Source organism: Chiloscyllium plagiosum, chromosome 27, assembly GCF_004010195.1.
Source record: "Chiloscyllium plagiosum isolate BGI_BamShark_2017 chromosome 27, ASM401019v2, whole genome shotgun sequence".
Classification (NCBI taxonomy): domain Eukaryota; kingdom Metazoa; phylum Chordata; class Chondrichthyes; order Orectolobiformes; family Hemiscylliidae; genus Chiloscyllium; species Chiloscyllium plagiosum.
Window position 1 is genome coordinate 31,863,138 of NC_057736.1, and position 20,422 is coordinate 31,883,559.

Sequence of the window (20,422 nt, forward strand, 5' to 3'; positions counted from 1 at the left end):
GAATTGGCCATACTAAATTGCCTGTAGTGTTAGGTGAAGGGGTAAATGTGGGGGAATGGGTCTGGGTGGGTTGGTCTTCGGAGGGTCGGTGTGGACTTGTTGGGCTGAAGGGCCTGTTTCCACACTGTAAGTAATCTAAACTCAATTCACATATGTGTGATTTTTACAACCATTGGGATAACTTCAACCCACACATGTCAACCAAGGTTAAAATGGTAGCACTCTTGTCTCTGAATCACAAGCATCCAGCTTTATGTTCTATTGTAGAATTTCAGCACTGAAATGAGCACTCAAGCTCCAGTGAAGTGCTGCATTAGTGCTGCACTGTAGGAAAAGCCAGCTTTTATTGGGATGTTATCCTGAGTGCCCATCTTGTCTCCTTTAGGTGGGTGCAAATGATCCTTTGGCATTGTTTTCAGGATATTTTCCCCTCAATCAACATCAGAGAGAGAAAACAGAGCTTGTTAGCAGAATATGTTAGAACATTTTTAAAAATATTTGATCTAATTGATTATTTACAGAGTCAATTGTGTGCTTTCCTCCAGTTTTATAACTTCAGAGAAACAGCTGGAATTTTGGTAGTATCACAATGAGTTAAATTTACTTCGGGGGGTCATGAGCAACTTTCTTAAGTGTGGCCATTAACATAGTGTTGGTTGTGGATGTTTGCTGTATGCAAATTTACTGCTGTGTTTCGAAAGTGCATCATTAAATGTAAAGCCCTTTAAGATGTCAAGTGCAAGTAGAAGTGTAATCTCCTTTTTTTTATTAGTCTGCATTAAATAGAATTTCCAAGCCTCAGAGTTAAGTAAAGTGTGTGTGTACTCAGCACTATTCAATCCTTGGGATCATACTTCTGCGTCACTGTCAAGCACAGATCTATGTGTGCAAATGTCGACTTCAGTGGGGAGACCTGTTGCTTAATTCTGAAATAAAATCCACAGACAAATAAGCAATTTTTGGCTAGAAATCCAGACAAAATAAACTGCAGAAATTACTTGATTAGAATTTAATATTTAAAAATTTATTTCAGTCAGCAGTTCAAATAGCATCAAGAGGTAACACAAAATTCACTTTGTACAATAGACTTTAACAAATATTTGATCTAATTATTATTTACAGTGTCAATTTTGTGCTTTCCTTCAGTTCTCACATTTTTGAGAAACAGCTAGGATTTTGTTACTATCACAATGAGTTAAATTTACTTCAGGAAGGTCACGAGCAACTTTCTCAAGTGTGAGCTCAGATTCCAAAAGAATGATCACACTCACAGCTGCTTTTAATTCTTGATGTCCTTTTTCATGGTCCTTCACTCTTTGAGGTTGGCCATTGGAGTTTACATCATTTGTTTCTGTCAATTGTGCTTTAGATTGCTCATGGAGTATCAATTGAGGAGAATACAATGCTCGGTAACAATGCAGTAGCATTAACCAACAATAAGACTGTGAAATGTGCTGGTGTGCGACTTGCTTCTACACCTGCCAATATATCTTCAGCATAGAACTTCCAGTGAAGACTTCAGGACTGTGGTAGCATTTTCAATTCGAAATAATGTGGCAAGTGAAGCTATAAATAATGAACAAGATGTGTTAATTTCTTAAGGAATTTGGTTTGATGCTATCAATGCCTTCTTTCAATTCTATTCCATGATATTCAAGATCACTAATTTGAGGTAACAGAATAGAATATCTCCCATATTTAGTGAGGATTTGAAAACCTACTGTTGAGAAATCAATATGGTATGGCGCATCACCACATTAAAAAGAAATCAGATAACTCAGCAATTGATGGCTACAGCTGATGAGCAAAATAGTGAAAAATGCAGGAAGTAGGAAGTCTCAAGAAGCTGAGATGTTCCACTGTTTTGGTTTGTGTGTGGATGAAATCATTGTAAGGAGTTCTGATTTCAATATCAGGATGCAGCAAAATAGCAAGAACAATTCTTTGGAATTCTAGGGAAAGACTTCAAGCAACATTGACTCAATGCTAGTCATATTAATCGCTGTAGACCCTTAGGCAGACAGATCGGGATTGGACAAGGGAAAGATCAATTATTAAAAGATTCCAACGTTTTGTTTTTGAATTACTTTACAGTAATCCCTTTTTTATTTAATGTCTGTGAAACTTCCACTTTAACTATTGTCTTGATCCTTAATACATGGCATCCACTATTTTGTCAAGTGTGTGAAAATAATTGAAAGTGACTTGTACGTGCATTGCTTTGAAATGTCTGTCTATATTATAAGTTACATAGTTGTTACAACATCTACAGAATACACTATATCTTTGTCATCAATTGTAGTTTTTTTCTCAATAAACCTAAATTAGTATGCCTCTTTAATCATTAAGTGTGTTGTATGTCATTAACTATCACCTGCTTTGTTATTAATTATTAACAAATCCTTACAGAAGATTGAGTTTTCCCTTGATTTGATTGAAGTGCTCAGTATTCTATATGCGTTAATGCAATGGGGAGAGGGCTGAGGGGTGGGTAGTAGAAAAATGAACTCCAAGAGCAACTCAGTCAAACCCATTCTTGCATACACAACATCACTGGCATTAGCTCACTTGAGCATTTCAGTCACAAAATAGCAAAGAGAGGCTTCTAAAAAGATCCATTCAGTCCAATGGCATACTTCGACCACAGAATGTCAACCAGGAAATAGGAAATCTCACAGTAAGTGGGAAATAAATTACAAGTTTAATAATAACTTCATACAGTGATTGACTAAGGGACATGTATTTGTCCATTATTTGGCACAATGGCATCCATCTTAGTACGGTACCTAAATCATGTCAAATGTGTTGAAATCCATTTTGGATACTTATACAACTTTGCTCATAGACTATGTCTGAAAGTTCTGCAAAATCATTTGTCAAACATAATTATTCTTCTTCAATATTGCTTGTTTAAAACTTGATATTCATTCAAACTTAGATTGCAACATCAGTGTCCCTTCTCCGACTGCTCACACTGCTGACTGGACTAATAGGCCTTTGCTGTTGAACTGAGCTTTGGTGTACTTTATCAGGGACATCAGTCAAGAAGTTATATGATGGCAAATGTCCTGGTGACGTGGGATTCACCTTTTGGCCTGCTAATATTTGTTCTGTAGTGTAATTTGTCCAATTCTGCTCAGTAGATGACTTGTTGCAGCTCTGGTAAGGTCCATGAATCTGTTCCACTGATGGGTACATGTACTCCATTGGTATTGACTCCTTTTCAACGTAGGCAGCTCCTGGAAATTTAGACAATTTTGGACAGAGTTGTTTCTTGGAGTTCATCTGAAGGCTTCTAAAAATACATTTGCCAATGAGGTGGAACATTTCCAAAAAGTTCAGCAGCAATGATATTAGACCTACCACAAACATAAATAAAATGAAAATGGTCTTCTCTGTGGGGCGAGATATAAAGCAATCTACTTTATGTGGGCAGGGAATTCTTTGACAGACATAAATGGCAGGCATCACAAAGCCATATAAATACCATTGACCAAGTAGAAAGCTCAGTTCAAATGTCATCTTGAAGATAATGCTAAGTGTGTAGGTGCACATCAGTGCTCCCCTAATTTCAACTTTTCCGTTCTCATCAATGGCATACTTTAACTTCTTTTTTTCAATCTCTTTCAAAATGCGTTCAGTTTGGTTGTCTTTGCTCTGCAGGGACCTCAGTGCCTCCTCTCGCTGCTTCAGTTTTTCCTCCTGCCTTGATATGTGTATCACATGGCCCAAGTAGATAAGTGTTGGTGTTGACACAAAGAGGATTTGCAACACCCAGTAGCGGACGTGTGAGATTGGAAAAGCCTTGTCATAGCAAACATTCTCACAACCTGGTTGTTCTGTATTGCAATCAAAATCCGACTGCTCATCATCCCACACATACTCTGCTGCTGTGCCCAGGATCAGAATCCGAAATATGAAGAGCACAGTGAGCCAGATCTTGCCAATGACTGTTGAATGTTCCTGTACTTCATCGAGGAGCTTTTCCAAAAAACTCCAATCTCCCATCTTTTTGATCTCTCTCCTGTCAATGATAAGGGCAGTTACTCAGTGCCAGTTATGATTAATTTTACTGCATTAATGCAGCTGCCATCACATATTCTACAAATTATAATATTTATCCTTAATAGCCAGTTAAGATAAGCAGAATGACTAATTTTAGTGGTGTGGTAGTGTTAAATTCATGATAGTGAATTTACAGTCCTTTCTTTATCTCTGTCAATTTGCATTGAATATCTCATTTTGCAATTAGGATAAACATTGGGATTTGATCACTAAAGACTTAATTCAAGAGCAGGCGGTGTAATTTTATTGAGATCATTGGAATAGGAGATCAACCCCTTGAACCCCTTCCTCCATTCAATGAAATTGTGGTTGACCCAGTTGCTCAACTTCATTGACTTGCTGTTTTCCATAACCTTTATCGAAAAGACATGCACAGCTTTGAGAAATTTCAATTGATTAAGCACTCACAGCCTTCTGGGGCAATAGCTTCTGGTATGTGGGCATTTTGTATGTAAAAGAAATTATTCTGATTTCATTGCTAAATGGTCCAACTCTAATCTTAAATATTATATCCCCTTGTTCTGAATTCCTGCAGCAGAGGAAATAGTTTCTCTGTATCTATTCAATCAAATCCTTTTCTAAACACTGATTAAATCACCTCTCAACTTTCAAAACTCAAAGGAATACAGACCAATAATATGCATTGGCGTCTCATAATTAACCTTTTATGCCCTGCTTTAACTTTAGTTACTCTGCCAAGGCCAGTGTATCTTTCCTAACATTCAATGTGGAAAATGTAACTCTACAACTCAGAATATGCCTAAACAAGGCTTTGTAAAAATAGATGCTTCATTTTGTATTTTAGTAATCTAAAACTCCTTCAGAAAAAGGTCAACATTCCATTGATCAATGAGGATTATTACTGAATCCCGACACAGTAATATATAAAAACCATACTAGCATACAAATTAGGAGCAGGACTAGACCACACTGTTCCTCATGCCTACTTTGGCATTCAATTAGATCACAGCTGATCAAATTCCTCCACATTTCAGCCATTCCTCTTTTTTGAGGAAGAGATTTCCAAAGACTCATGATCTGTGAGAAAAAAAATTCTCATGTCTGTTTTAAATAGGATGTGCAATACATATAAACAGTGATCTGTAGTTCTAGATTCTCCCACAAGAGAAAATATTCTTTCAACATCCATTCCATTAAGACTCCTCAAGATCTTAAATGTTTCAGTCAAATCACCTCCTATTCTTCTAAACCACAGTGAATATGCATCTAGCCTGTCCAACCTTTCCTCATAAAACAATCAATCCAATACTGGCCTAGCCTCCCTTTTCTGAATGGCTTCCAAAGAGTTTAATGCTTCTTCACATAAACAGGCCAATACTGTACACAATACTCTAGTTGTGGTCTCACCATTGCTCTCTATAACTGAAGCATAACCTCACTGTTTTATATTCTTCTCAAAGGAAGCGATTTCATTGTATCAGTGTTTCTGTTGATTTGCTGTACATGTAAACTAACTCCTTATGATTTACGCAATGGAAACCCCAGGTCCCTCTGCATCTCAGAGCTCTGCAGTCTCTCATTATTTAGATACGATGTTTAATGTTTTATACTTCCTACCAAAATGGACAATTGTACATTTTCCTACATTAGTCTCCATTTTCTAGGTTTTTGCCCACTCACTTAACCCCATCCATACTTCCTTACAGAGTTCCTATGTGGTCATCGCAAATTACTTTCATATCTATCTTTATGTTACCAGCAAGTATTACATATTATTGTATTAATTCCTTTCAAAGCAACTCATTAAGCTCGGTGGGAAACCCCTAATCAAAAAGATTTTGGACGTGAGTTGTGAGAGCAATAAATTATTTTTCAATTCTGTTAATGGTCAGACGGGATTCTAATTTTTGTTCTGTTTGAGTTATGACATTGAATCATAGTCTGATATGATGACCTGCTATCACAAGTGCCAGCAAATGAAATCTATGAATTTTTTAATGTGCATGATCATCTGACTGAACCAACTGAAACATTTACATTTCTCAGACATCATTCATGCAATTATAATTAACCCATTACAACTCTTGGTTATGTGCACATGTTCATTTTGTTGCTCTTTTCATATCACTGTTGGTGTGACTTGCCTCCAACAGGGTGTTTTATTTGATCAGCCAGTCCTGCCATGTATTCTCTGATAATATAAGAAACTGGGAGTGGATATTGTGTATAACCACACCCAAACATTTTCAAGACTAATATTAAGCTATTAGTTAACAGAGGAACATGTTTCTAGTAGCATGCCATGCTTCCAGTTTTGCCAATTAAGATGGAATAAGAGATCCTTAAATACCCAGATTACATGCATATAGTGATGATATCAGGAGCATGTTTCTTAAAAGCATTCTGATATAATGAATGTGAGACATAACATTTTGCGTCATACTGTTACTTTAAATAAATAATGACATAGGTTGTCGTCTACATTTAATTTGCAAGACGTATTAGCATGACAATATATAAACTGCCAAATTCTTCAGGTTTGTAACTTTAGGGAAATGATAGAAATGACAGTATATCGATTTGAAACAAAACTTAGACGTGCAAATGGGACCCATTGCTAAACTGTTACGTGAAAATACTTCAACAAAACTGCAGTTGTGGCAGTTACTTGTTCAACTCTGTCGTTCAAATAAAATTGCATTTTTAAACTGTCAATGTCAATCATACAGAGTCAAACTTTCAAAGGAATGTGACAATGCTCATCCCATCTATAAATAGCCTTTACTCCCTTTTTGGCAAAGAACTTGTTAGGTGATGTGAATTGATCATTCCTTTGTGTTATTGAAAGTGGACCATGCTGTTTGGACTAAGCGTTGAGTTCAGGCTGAGCAATCTTAAAACAAGGTTTGGGCTTCTTTGCCCTTCCCTTCTGTGCAGTGTAATTTCCCAACATTGTTCATTGCAATAATGTTTTTTTTATGCCATGCACCCATCTGGGATTGATATCTGTTACTTTCAACTTCTTTTCAATTGAGCTAGTTCCAGATTCAGAGGCTGTATCATTTAAATATATTCTGAAGAATTGGGCACTTACCCTCAAACAATGACCATCGTTGAAATTTTTATTTCTGGTGTTAGTCAAATATTCCTGACTACATAAGCCATGATTGATACACAGTACGTGCATCTACTAACACTGGCATAAAAGTAGAGTATTATTATCAAATTATACAGCCTAACAGGCTACAAGGCTCTTGTTTTGGCAGTAGCTCATGATGCTGTGCTTTCCCACAGCCTTGCAATTGCTTTTCAAGTGTTTACCCAATTCCCTTTTGAGTTATTAGTGTATCTGCTCCCATGACCCTTTCAGTGAGTATTTTCCAGATATAACAACCTACAGGACATTTCTTTCCTTATAATGCCTCTCTTGTTTTGTCAATTGTCTTACATTGGCAATCTCTCATTCCCAGCACTTTCATCATTGCAAACAGTTGCTCCCTATATAATCTGTTAAAGCATTAAATAATTTTGAGCATGTCTAATAAGTCTTTTCTTTAATCTCTTCCATTCTAAAAACAACTCCAACATTTCTAGAGTACCCACCTAATTGAGAACCAGAAAGCATCTAAAGATTGGAACTATTGGTATGAACACAAACATTACCTCTGGCAATTTTTCTGCTTCAAGGAATTTTGCTGCCATTCTCAAAACAATGTTAAAAATCACACAACACCAGGTTATAGCTCTGAAAGCTAGTGCTTCCAAATAAACCTGTTGGACTATAACCCGATGTTGTGTTATTTTTAACTTTGTCTACCCTAGTCCAATACTGGGGCCTTCACATCATTCTCAAAACATTAATGAGGGACCATGATGCGGAAGCCTTCATCAAAATGTGCTAAGATAAGGTGCTGGGGAAGCTGAAAGGTCTGAAGGTGGAAGGGCAGCATGGTGGCTCAGTGATTAGCACTGCAGCCTCACAGTGCCTGGGACTCGGGTTCGATTCCAGCCTCGGGTGACTGTCTGTGTGGAGTTTGAACAATCTCCCTGTGTCTGTGTGGGTTTCCTCTGGTTTTCTCCCACAGTCCAAAGATCTGCAGGGCAGGTGGATTGGCCATGATAAATTGCCTGTAGTGTTGGTGAATTAGTCAGAGGGAAATGGGTCTGGATGGGTTACTCATTGGATGGTCGGTGTGGACTTGATGGGCCAAATGACCTGTTTCCACACTATAGGGAATCTAATCTAATCTAAATGTGATAGTGTGATTTACCCATGGTATATTAAAATTGCAAGTGAAACGATAGATAATTTAATGAAAAGACACCGACTTTTGGGGATGGAGTTTTGATGGTTACTCTGAGACCCACAGACTGTGTGCAGTATTTAGGGAGGTTCTAATATTTGTGAGGAGGAGGAGAGGATACTGAGCCATATGCCTGAATGCAGCCCCAGACGATCAGTTTTAGCTTCAAGGATGATATTCATTGCTCTTCATTGCCAAGACTTTCATTGAATTAACTTGCAGTTAGTGATCTTGGGATTGGTCCACTTTCAAAAAGGAAAGGGCTAGCTTTGAGGGCACGAGCTATCCTTTAATGATTGCTTGTCCCTGCAACGCCTTGCCCAAATGCCCGGCTTGTCTCCCATAATATCATGTGTCAGGTGATGCAACAATTGCAAAGATGCTTAAAGTGAACTGACTTGGAAAATGATATGGGATTGCTTTACAGACATCACTCTACAAGTCACTGCTGTAGATCCATATTGGCCACTCACTATATCTACCTTGTCCCTTGTCATGACTGTATAACAGTTCCTTTGTGTGGAGTCAGAGGCCATTGCTACATGACTCACAAGTGAGTAAAGTAGTACGGGGAAATTATGGTTTTAATTGTTCTTCAGTGTAACAATGGATAAGTTGGTGCCTGATAAATCTGGACAGTTAGCCTGGAAAGAGAAGAATGCTATAATGCTATAAATTCCACGATTTAACGTCCAATTTCTCCCATGTCTATTCTGATTGGTACCTTATAATAGGGAAGAGAGGGAATAGAATAGGGTAAAGGCTTTGCGAAGTAGAGGTTGCCATTTGATACTCAAGTGGCTCACTTTTCAAACTCTAAGAAAGCCCCTATGGGTTTGGCACAAAGCTTTGGGTATTCCTGTAAATATCCACACCTGGCCGGGTAGTATCCCTTCATAAAACTGACCCAGAGGCCCCTTGCCAATTACGATATCTTCCAATGAAGTAACAGCTAAAAGAGAATACTGGACACCTGGTGTCCTCTTGGGACAGAAATCTTAGAACAAAAAAAGAGACGTTAGCAGCTTAAAAATCAGAGAAAAATGTAGAAATCTGAATGACTCAGAGACACCCCACCTACCATGTCCCCCCCACCCCCGGCCAGGATGCTTGAAATTCAAAATAATTGTGTTCCCTGTTCACCTTCTGAACTCAAGAGAAAAATCCCAACAAAGAATTTCACACCTGCAATAACAACAAATCTCAGCATGGCAAAGAGAAACTGAACAAGTCCAATGTTACAACTTCCGTTTTTCTACCCCTGACAATCCGATGTAAGTAGCACTCACAGCATTAGCCTTTACATATTTACCGTGCAAAGGGACACCTAAAAAAATGAAACAAACTGAACATTCAACCCTGTGGAGATACAGGCATTTATTTCATTTTTCCCTCAAATGATTTCTTTTAGGCATTTCTGTAAAACTCATAAAGTTCAGTTACACCGAGACCGCCATCGACCTTTATCCAGTAGTTTAATAGGGACTGGAATTGAATAACTTACCAAGAGTAAGTTTATAAAAGACACGGGACGCTGTAACTCGATAGCAGGGCTCCAGGATTTGTCCCCTTCCACTGGGCAACGTTTCTCAGAGTTGAAACATTTAAAGGGAAAGCTCCTCCAACGTCACTTCTGAACTATGTTGCGGAATCAGAAGTTGAATTGTTCTTTTTTTTTTGACGGGAGATGTAGTTGAGTCGGAATGTATGAGTCCTGCACAGCTGACAGCTTCCAGCCACAGGAAGGAAATTAGTTGCATGAACCAGCTCTGTCTATTTCTCCCAGACTGACAGCTCCCAACAATTCCAACTGTACAGATCCCGGAGCTCCAAGCGTCCTCTCCTGTGCAAGCAATATATATATATTTATATGTGTATGTATGTATATATAGTGTATTAAGTTTGATAGCAAATATTACAGGCCTTTTGTTCTCAATCCGGCATTCATTATTAGAGAGAGACTTAATCAGGCATTGGCGTTGAAATGCCCATCAGCCCTGATTGAATGGCGGAGTGGACTCGATGAGCCGAATGGCCTTATTTCCACTCCTGTGTCTTGTGGTCTTATGGTCTTACAGTCCTTAGTCATAGAGGTCTACAGCACAGGAAAGGGCTCTTCAGCACACCATGTCTATGCCGGTCAAAAGCAACCATAGACTCTTAGGCAGAAACAGAACGTGCTATTAAAGCTCAGCAGGTCTTGCAGCATCTGTGGAGAGAAATCAGAGCAAATATTTCAGGTCCAGTGGCTCACAGAGGCATAGGGTTGTACAGCACACAAACAGAGACTTCGGTCCAACTTGTCCATGTGGACTGGATCTCCCAGTCTGACCTAGTCCTACTTGCCAGCACTTGACCTAAATCCCCCCAAACCATTCCTATTCATATGCCTATGCAGATACCTTTTAAGTGCTGTAGTTGTACTTGCCTCCATCACTTTCTCTGACATCTTGTTCCATACACACCTGTGTGAAAAAGTTACCCCCTCAGGTTCTTTTTAAATTTTTCCCTTCTCACCATTAAACCCATGCCCTCTAATTTTGGATTCCCCAATTCTTGGATAAAGACCTTGGCTGTTCACCCTAATGATTCTAATCCCATTATCTGACACTTGACACCGAGCCTTGGTATCAAAAGTGCACATCTAAATACTTCTTAAATTCTATGAGGCTCGACCTCTATTACCCTTGCAGACCGTGAGTTCCAGATTCCCACTAAACTTTGAGTGATTTCTTTTCTCCACTCACATCCTTTCTAAACTAATGCTCCTTGCCTTGAATCCATGCCCCTCATCCTTAATGGGTGTGGGAAGGGGTGGGGATGTGGAATTGGGAATGTCACTCAAATCAGAAAAAGGCAGCCTTTTGCCTTCTGTATTCAACGCTTCTCGGCCTTTTGGCTAAGATCAAGTGTCTGTTCTTATCAGGACAGGGGTCGAGTTGCGAGTCATCAGAGCTAGTGGAGATCATCGCTGGATCGTGATTGGACATTGGTGGATTGTTTGATTGTGCTGACCTGCTATTGGTGGATCTTCACGCTGGCTTCGGCCTAACGCCAATTCAGGGACCAGCCAACCTCAGAGCTATGGCCTCAACAGCTGCCCGCAGCCCTGGGCAGGGGGTTCAAAACACAGTCTGGGTGACTGTGAAGAAGGTAGAGGATCGTACACCGGTCGACCGCATCCTGTTTATTAAGAAAGTACTGTTCGGATGCTGTGGGTTCGCCGCAGCGGACGTAAAGGGCCAGCAAGCCTCGCTCTTTGCCTTGGAGGCCTCCAAGATAATCTTCCGGTCCAGGGTCCGCTCGGTGGAGCAGGGCGAGACGTGCTCACGTTTCTTCTTCCAGAAGGTGCACAAAGAGACCTCCGTGCTCAGCAGCCTGAAGGAAGAAGATGGCTCCATAACGTCATCTCAGGCTGACGTCATGAGGATCAGTAAATCCTTCTATGCCAGTCTGTATGACGCGAAGCCGACCGACAGCGTGGCCTCCCAGTCATTCCTGTCCTCTATCACGGAGGTCTTAGACAACAGAACACGCGAGAGGCTGGACCAGCCGCTATCTCTGGACTAATGCCCTCGAGTCCTTCGAAAAGAATAAAACTCCCGGAAGTGACGGCTTACCGGTCGAGCTCTATTCCGCTCTTTGGGACTTGATTGGCCGGGGCCTGCTGGAGGTGTATGTCAGTATGCTTCGGGCAGGTACCATGAGTGAATCCATGAGGAAAGGCATCATCACCCTCATCTACAAGCGGAAGGGGGGGAGGGAGGAACTCAAAAATTGGAGACCAATCTCACTGTTGAATGCAGATTACAAAATTCTGTCAAAGGTAATCGCCAACTGGGTCAGGTCTGCTCTGGGGTCGGTGATTCACCCTGACCAAACCTGTGCTGTGCCGGGCAGGAAGATCGCTGAGAATCTCGCACTCCTCAGGGATACGATCGCCTACGTGCAGGGCAGAGGGTTGGACTCCTGCCTGATCAGCCTGGACCAGGAGAAAGCCTTTGACAGGATATCACACAGGTATATGTGAGATATTCTCTCCAAAATGGGATTTGGGGAGGGAATCTGCAATTGGATCTTACTGCTCTACACCAACATTGTCAGTGCAGTCTCAATCAATGGGTGGGAATCAGATCGCTTCCAAGTCAGATCTGGAGTCAGGCTGGGCTGCTCTCTCTCTCCTGCCTTGTTTGTGTGCTGCATAGAGCCATTTGCCGAGTCCATCAGGAAGGATGCGAGCCTGAGAGGGGTGACTATTCCTGGCAGCAGGGGCCTGCAGGTTAAGGCCTCTCTGTACATGGATGACGTGGCCGTTTTCTGCTCAGCTCCGCTGTCCGTGCGCAGACTCATGTGCATCTATGACCAGTTCGAACGGGCCTCGGGGGCCAAGGTAAACCGAGGCAAGAGCGAGGCCATGCTCTTTGGGAACTGTGCCGACCAATCCTCGATCCACTTCACCATCAGGTCCGACCACCTGAAGGTGCTGGGTATTTGGTTCGGGGGGGGCTGGGGCATGCACCAAGTCTTGGGAGAAACGTATCAGCAAAGTGAGGCCGAAACTGGGCAGATGGAAGCTACGGTCGCTCTCCATCATGGGAAAAATCCTGGTCATCAGGTGTGAGGCACTGTCATTGCTATTATACGTGGCACAGGTCTGGCCTATTCCTAGAACCTGTGCCACTGCAGTCACTCAGGCCATCTTCCAGTTTATATGGAGGTCAAAGATGGACCGGGTCCGAAGGGACTTGCTGTACAAAGATCTGGGCAACAGGGGAAAAAAATACACCCAATGCCACCCTCACCCTGATGGCCACCTTTGTGTGTGGCTGCATCAAGCTGTGCGTGGATCCCCGGTACGCAAACACCAAGTGTCACTACGTACTGAGGTTCTACCTGTCCCCGGTGTTGCGAAGGATGGGCCTGGCCTCGCTGCTGCAGAATGCTCCGAGTAGTTGGACTATTCCGTGTCAACTGTCCTTCGTGGAGATGTTTATGAAGAAAAACACCTTTGACCACAAGTCCATCAGGAAGTGGTCAGCATGTAGTGTCCTGGAGACCCTTTGGGAAAAGGAGAGGGTGGATCCTATCGAGCGGTTCCCTGAGCAGACTGTCAAAGTCATTTGGCAGAATGCCTCATCGCCAGAACTTTCCAACAAGCACCAAGACATGGCTTGGCTGGTGGTGAGAAGGGCTTTGCCTGTGAGATCCTTTGTGCACGCCCGGACTCTCAGCCGCACCGCACGCTGCCCTCGAAGCGGCTGCGGAGGGGAGGAGACTGTCACACACCTCCTTCTGGAATGTGCCTATGCAGAAGAAGTCTGGAGAGGAATGCAGTGGTGTTTGTCGAAGTTTGTCCCGAGCAGTGCTGTGACGCGGGACTCCGTGCTCTACGGCCTGTTCCCCGGGATGCACACCGAGATGAACATCAACTGCGCCTGGAGGATCATCAACTCGGTAAAGGACGCTCTCTGGGTGGTCCGAAACCTGTTGATCTTCCAGCTGAAGGAGTTGACCCCGACTGAGTGTTGCAGACTGGCACATTGCAAGGTCCAGGACTATGTGTTGAGGGACACACTGAAGCTTGGGACAGCTGTCGCCAAGGCACGGTGGGGAAAGACCACCGTGTAACATCTGCCTGCCTAAAGAAGAACAGGAGGCCCATGCAGTCATTTGGGCTCTGCTGACGCCTCAGCTAAAAATGTAATCGTACAGACCTGTAAATAGGAATGATTACTCTGTTTTCGGTATGCAAACAAATGGAATGTTTACATATGTATGGCATGTCCAACTGTACAGACCATCAAAGTATTTTATGAATAAAGTATATTTTTGAAATAAAAAAAGGATGTGTATTGCCTGCAGGATTTCCCTGTGGCAGGCTATTTTGACGTGACCTTCAGGAGCGTGAAGAATTGTGAGCAGCATCTGAAGGTCTTCAAGGAGAAGGAAGGGGAACCTCTGTTCTCCATCTTGTCGGCGGTCCCGTTGTGTGTGCTTCCTGCGCAGAGGAAGCAGAGGTTACCTGACATACGCAGGGCAGCCAAAAGTGTGCCGAACCTGCGGGAGGTCAGGCCACATGGCGGCGGATTGTAAGATGACCGTCTGCCGAAACTGCAAGCAGGAAGGCCACCCGACCAAGGAATGTAAGGAGGCCAAGAACTGTAATCTGTGCGGAGAGGCGGGCCACATGTACAAGGCCTGCCCAAGACGAGGGGCCGCCACCTACGCACAGATGGCCGGAGGTGGCAACACGAGCCGTGGACTGCCCAAGACCAGCAAGGTACCACAAAACAGCACGGGAACGGTGTCTGGAGGCAATCAGAAGGAAGGACAGACGGCAGACAGCGGGGAGATGCAGCAGCCGATCCAAGCTCCTTCAAGACAGACGGAGGAAATGGAAGAGGAGGGATCAATGGAGGCAGAGGATTGGATTACTGTGAAAAGTAGGAAGAGGAAACCTCTCAAGGTCCCCAAAGCCACCCAGCGAAGGGGGAAGCGACACCTACACGACGAGGATACAGGCAGCTCTTCCCACGGTGAGGACGGGCGCAAAGAGGGTCGTCACCAGAGGAAGAGACAGAGCACCGCGGGGAAAAAGGAGGGCAGCACCGCCCAAGCAGGAAAAGACGATACCTCTGAGGGGATGGGTAAAGGCCTCCCCCAACCCGGTAAGAACCAAGAGGTACCCACCGGCCCACAGCTCCAGGTAACTGGGAGCAGCGGTCCTGTGACAGCCCCGCTGTCAGATGGAGAACTGGACGGTGCGGACCCTGGGGCTGACCCGAAGACACCAGAGCGGGGAAATGGCTCCAGCGTGGAGCCGGACAACTACCTCAGCCCTGGGAGGGTCCAGCAGTTTGTCATCACCACGGGGATGCACACAGCTACCCCAGAGGGGCAAGACCAGCAGCAAATGGACACTGTTAACCTTGTAAACTGTTAAAAAGGGGTTAAAAATTGCCAGCATCAATGTGCATAGCATCAAATCGGCGACGCGGTGTGTTTCTACGATGGCCTTCCTGGCCAACGTTAAAGCCGACGTCCTGTTTCTGCAGGAGTGTGGGATACCGCACCTCAGCAGCTACAGGAGATGGTCGAGCTTGTGAGCCCATGGGCTGTCAGTTTGGTTCGGGGGGGGCAACGATAGCTGCGCCTCCGGCCTGGGTATCCTGTTGCGAGGAGGCAACTTCACCATCTCCGAGGTTAAGGAGGTGGTGGGCAGGTGACTCCTCGTCACCGACGTCATGTACAGGAATGCTCCCCTGAGACTGATTAATGTGTACGCCCCAGTGGGTAAGAGTGAACGGTTGGCTGTCCTGCAGCAGCTTCCACTGTTGCTGGCTACGTCCAGGCCGGTCATTCTGGCCGGAGACTTCAGCTGTATCATTGATGCAGATGGACGATCTGGTGGGGGGACAGTAAACTGGACGCCACGTCCAGGGCCCTGATGGACATGGTAAAAGATGCCAAGTTGCACAACATCTTCAGCACCCCTGCAGACGGAGCTCAGCGTAGATACACCTGGTCACGGGCAGACAGGTCTATCCGCCCCAGGGTAGATTACTTGTTTGTGCCCCGAACGCTCTCGGTCAGATCCACCGACATCAAGCCGGTGTTCTTCTTTGACCACTGCCTCCTACTGGCCGACTGTCACCTACAGGACAAGCAGCGGGCTGGTAAGGGAACTTGGAAGCTGAACACAAAGCTGTTGACCCCGGGAAACATTGAGAAACTCAAGAGGGACTACGTAGGTTGGAGAACCATGAAGCCCCTCTTTGAGTCCCCAGCGGACTGGTGGGAAACAGTAAAAGGGAACATCAAGAGGTTCTTCATCCTCAAAGGCGTTCAGGAGGCGAGAGAGAGGCGGGGAAAACTGTCCCAGCTCCAGGAAAGTATGCAGAACCTGCTCCTACTGCAGACAATGGAGGTTGATGTCACGGAGGACCTCAAGGAGGTGAAGGGCCAGCAAGCCTCGCTCTTTGCCTCGGAGGCCTCCAAGATATTTTCTGGTCCAGGGTCCGCTCGGTGGAGCAGGACGAGATGTGCTCACGTTTCTTCTTTCAGAAGGTGCACAAAGAGGACTCCGTGCTCAGCAGCCTGAAGGAAGAAATTGGCTTCATAACGTCATCTCAGGCTGACGTCATGAGGATCAGTAAATCCTTCTATACCAATCTGTATGACGCGAAGCGGACCAGCCGCTATCTCTGGACGAGCTGACCAAGGCCCTCGAGTCCTTCGAAAAGAATAAAACTCCCGGAAGCGACGGCTTACCGGTTGAGCTCTATTCTGCTCTGTGGGACTTGATTGGCCAGGACCTCCTGGATGTTTATGTCAGTATGCTTCGGGCAGGTACCATGAGTGAATCCATGAGGAAAGGCATCATCACTCTCATCTACAAGCGGAAGTGGGAGAGGGAGGATCTCAAAAATTGGAGACCAATCTCACTGTTGAATGCAGATTACAAAATTCTGTCAAAGGTAATCGCCAACCGGGTCAGGTCTGCTCTGGGGTCGGTGATTCACCCTGACCAAACCTGTGCTGTGCCGGGCAGGAAGATCGCTGAGAATCTCGCACTCCTCAGGGATACGATCGCCTACGTGCAGGACAGAGGGTTGGACTCCTGCCTGATCAGCCTGGACCAGGAGAAAGCCTTTGACAGGATATCACACAGGTATATGTGAGATATTCTCTCCAAAATGGGCTTTGGGGAGGGAATCTGCAATTGGATCTTACTGCTCTACACCAACATTGTCAGTGCAGTCTCAATCAATGGGTGGGAATCAGATAGCTTCCCATTCAGATCTGGAGTCAGGCAGGGCTGCCCTCTCTCTCCTGCCTTGTTTGTGTGCTGCATAGAGCCATTTGCCGAGTCCATCAGGAAGGATGCGAGCCTGAGAGGGGTGACAATTCCTGGCAGCGGGGGCCTGAAGATTAAGGCCTCTCTGTACATGGATGATGTCACCATTTTCTGCTTGGATCTGCTGTCCGTGCGCAGACTCATGTGCATCTGTGACCAGTTCGAACGGGCCTCGGGGGCCAAGGTAAACCGAGGCAAGAGCAATGCCATGCTCTTTGGGAACTGGGCCGACCAATCCTCGATCCACTTCAACATCAGGACCGACCACCTGAAGGTGCTGGGTATTTGGTTCCGGGGGGCTGGGGCATGTGCCAAGTCTTGGGAGAAGCGTATCATCAAAGTGAGGCAGAAATTGGGTAGATGGAAGCTACGGTCGCTCTCCATCGCGGGAAAAATCCTGGTCATCAGGTGGCAGGCACTGTCATTGCTATTATACGTGGTACAGGTCTGGCCTATTCTCAGAACCTGTGCCGCTGCAGTCACCCAGGTTTATATGGAGGTCAAAGATGGACCGGGTCCGAAGGGACTCACTGTACAAAGGTCTGGGCAACGGGGGAAAAAATACACCCAATGCCACCCTCACCCTGATGGCCACCTTTGTGTGTGGCTGCATCAAGCTGTGCGTGGATCCCCGGTATGCAAACACCAAGTGTCACTACATACTGAGGTTCTACCTGTCCCGGGTGTTGCGAAGGATGGGCCTGGCCTCACTGCCGCGGAACGCTCCGAGTAGTTGGACCGTTCCGTGTCACCTGTCCTTCGTGGAGATGTTTATGAAGAAAAACACCTTTGACCACAAATCCATCAGGAAGTGGTCAGCACGTAGTGTCCTTGAGACCCTTCGGGAAAAGGAGAGGGCGGATCCTATCACGCGGTTCCCTGAGCAGACTGTCAAAGCCATTTGGCAGAATGGCTCATCGCCAGAACTTTCCAACAAGCACCAAGACATGGCTTGGCTGGTGGTGAGAAGGGCTCTGCCTGTGAGATCCTTTATGCACGCCCGGACTCTCAGCTGCTCCGCACGCTGCCCTCGAAGCGGCTGCGGAGGGGACGAGACTGTCAAACACTTCCTTCTGGAATGTGCCTATGCAGAGGAGGTCTGGAGAGGAATGCAGTAATGTTTGTTAGGGTTCGTCCCGAGCAGCGCTGTGACGCGGGACTCCGTGCTCTCTGGCCTGTTCCCCAGGACGCACACCGAGACGAACATCAACTGTGCCTGGAGGATCATCAACTCGGTGAAGGACGCTCTCTGGGCGGTCCGAAACCTGTTGATCTTCCAGCTGAAGGCGTTGACCCCGACTGAGTGTTGCAGACTGGCACATTCCAAGGTCCAGGACTACATGTTGAGGGACACACTGAAGCTTGGGGCAGCTGCCGCCAAGGCGTGGTGGGGAAAGACCACCGTGTAGCATCTGCCTACCTAAAGAAGAACAGGGGGCCCACGCAGTCATTTGGGCTCTGCTGACGCCTCAGCTAAAAATGTAATCGTACAGACCTGTAAATAGGAATGATTACTCTGTTTCGGTATGCAAACAAATGGAATGTTTACATATGTATGGCATGTCCAGTTGTATAGATAATCATAGTATTTTATGAATAAACTATATTTTTGAAATAAAAAAATGTATTGACATTGTGAGAATACTCAAGATTTAATGCAAAATGGCCAGAAGGAGGGTTAACTTTTATCAAATGTTCCAGAGAAATCCCAAAGCATTCGGAGGTGAATGGAGGTAGGGCTCACTCACTCATATCATCTGGAGTTGATGTTTTGAGAAGACAATGTTTATGATTAAGAGAATTTGGAAAAATGGCTCTTCGAATACTTAAGCATCAAAATATTTTTCTCATCTTTGATCTTTCCTCTATTTCATACCTGTTGCGTGAAAAGTTAATCCTATCCCTGTGGGCTGTCAAACTGATTCCTGAGATAACTGTGTTACACTTGCAGCAAATAACCCATTCCTCAGATTATAGCTTCCCGTCCTTAACTAGATTGTAGTTTTGATGTATAGTTTAAACTAAACTGTGGTGCACAATCATAGCTTAAAAATAGTGGGACTTAAAATAGCATTCAAATAGTACTGGGGAAGTTGTGCGAACAGATATAGGTGACAAAAACTGAAAAAATACATTCCACTGAGAGTGGGCCATAATCTGCAAATTGCTGACAGGCAATCGTTCCAACTGAGCACATAAGGAGTGCTTCCTGAGCTCAAGAACCAAATGTCTCCAAAGTAGCCCAGATGCGAGTGGTTTGAACTGAGTGGGCATTATTTGTAGCTCTGTGGATGTTCTTCTTTGCATATTGATTAATTTAATTAGTACGATGGGGGTTTGACTGCTGTTGCTCAGGTCATGGCCTTATTTGCAGGGTATTCACTAGACTGTTTGAAAGAGAATAGTGGGGTGATTATCTAATATGGGATGTTCCCCATTAGGTGCACATTGCTTTGAAGTGGCCTACCAGTGAAATGCAAAAGGGACGTAATCTGTTCTTGAAGACTGAACAAGCCAGTTCATTCATTGCACTCATTGTCTTGTTAAATTGTCAAACAATGGGAAATTTAAAGCCCTGATTATTTTATAGCCTTTTCATTCCTGATGAAGGCCTTTTGCCCGAAATATTGATTTTCCTGCTCCTCGGATGCTGTCTGACCTGCTGTGCTTTTCCAGCACCACTCTAATCTAGACTTTTTATAGCCTCGGTTCAACCATGGACAAATGAGCTGAATTCCAGAGGTGAACTGAGAATGATAGCCCTTGACAGCAAGGCTGCATTTGACGAAATGTGACATCAAAAGGTCCTATCAAAACGAATCCTTCAGTATTGGGGGCAAACTCTCTGCAGGTTGGAGTCATGTAGTTGTTGGAGGTCAGTCATCTCAGCTCCAGGATATCACTGCAGGAATTCCTCAGAGTAGCGTCCCAGAACCAACCACCTTCAATTGCTCCATCTCTGACATTCCCTCCATCATAAGGTCAGAATTTGGAACATTCTCTGATGATTGCACAATGTTTAGCATTATTTGTGACTCCTCAGATACTGGAGCAGCCCATATTCAAATGTAAGAGCACCCATTCAATATCTGAGCTTGGGTTGAAAACCTGCAAGTAACATTTGCACCATACAAATTCCAGGTAATGACCATCTGCAACAAGAGACAATTTAACCATCGCTTCTTGATATTTAATGGTGTAACCATCACTGAATCCCGAACCATCACTGAACTCC

General features: G+C 44.5%; 1 protein-coding gene across 1 annotated transcript; it reads right to left on the bottom strand.

Annotated features, from left to right (window-relative positions):
• Positions 1–1,002: 1,002 nt before the first annotated feature.
• LOC122563720 (gap junction alpha-4 protein-like) lies at positions 1,003–10,007 on the bottom strand. The gene is made up of 2 exons (XM_043717855.1): positions 9,835–10,007; positions 1,003–4,024 (listed from the first exon to the last, which is right to left on the bottom strand). Exon 2 carries the CDS (start codon positions 4,006–4,008, stop codon positions 2,935–2,937), a length of 1,074 nt encoding a protein of 357 aa, XP_043573790.1. The 5' UTR covers positions 4,009–4,024; positions 9,835–10,007; the 3' UTR covers positions 1,003–2,934.
• Positions 10,008–20,422: the final 10,415 nt, after the last annotated feature.

What these genes read in the sequence shown, in the direction of transcription:
- LOC122563720 (XM_043717855.1), bottom strand. Translation starts at nt 4,008, where the DNA reads ATGGGAGATTGGAGTTTTTTGGAAAAGCTCCTCGATGAAGTACAGGAA.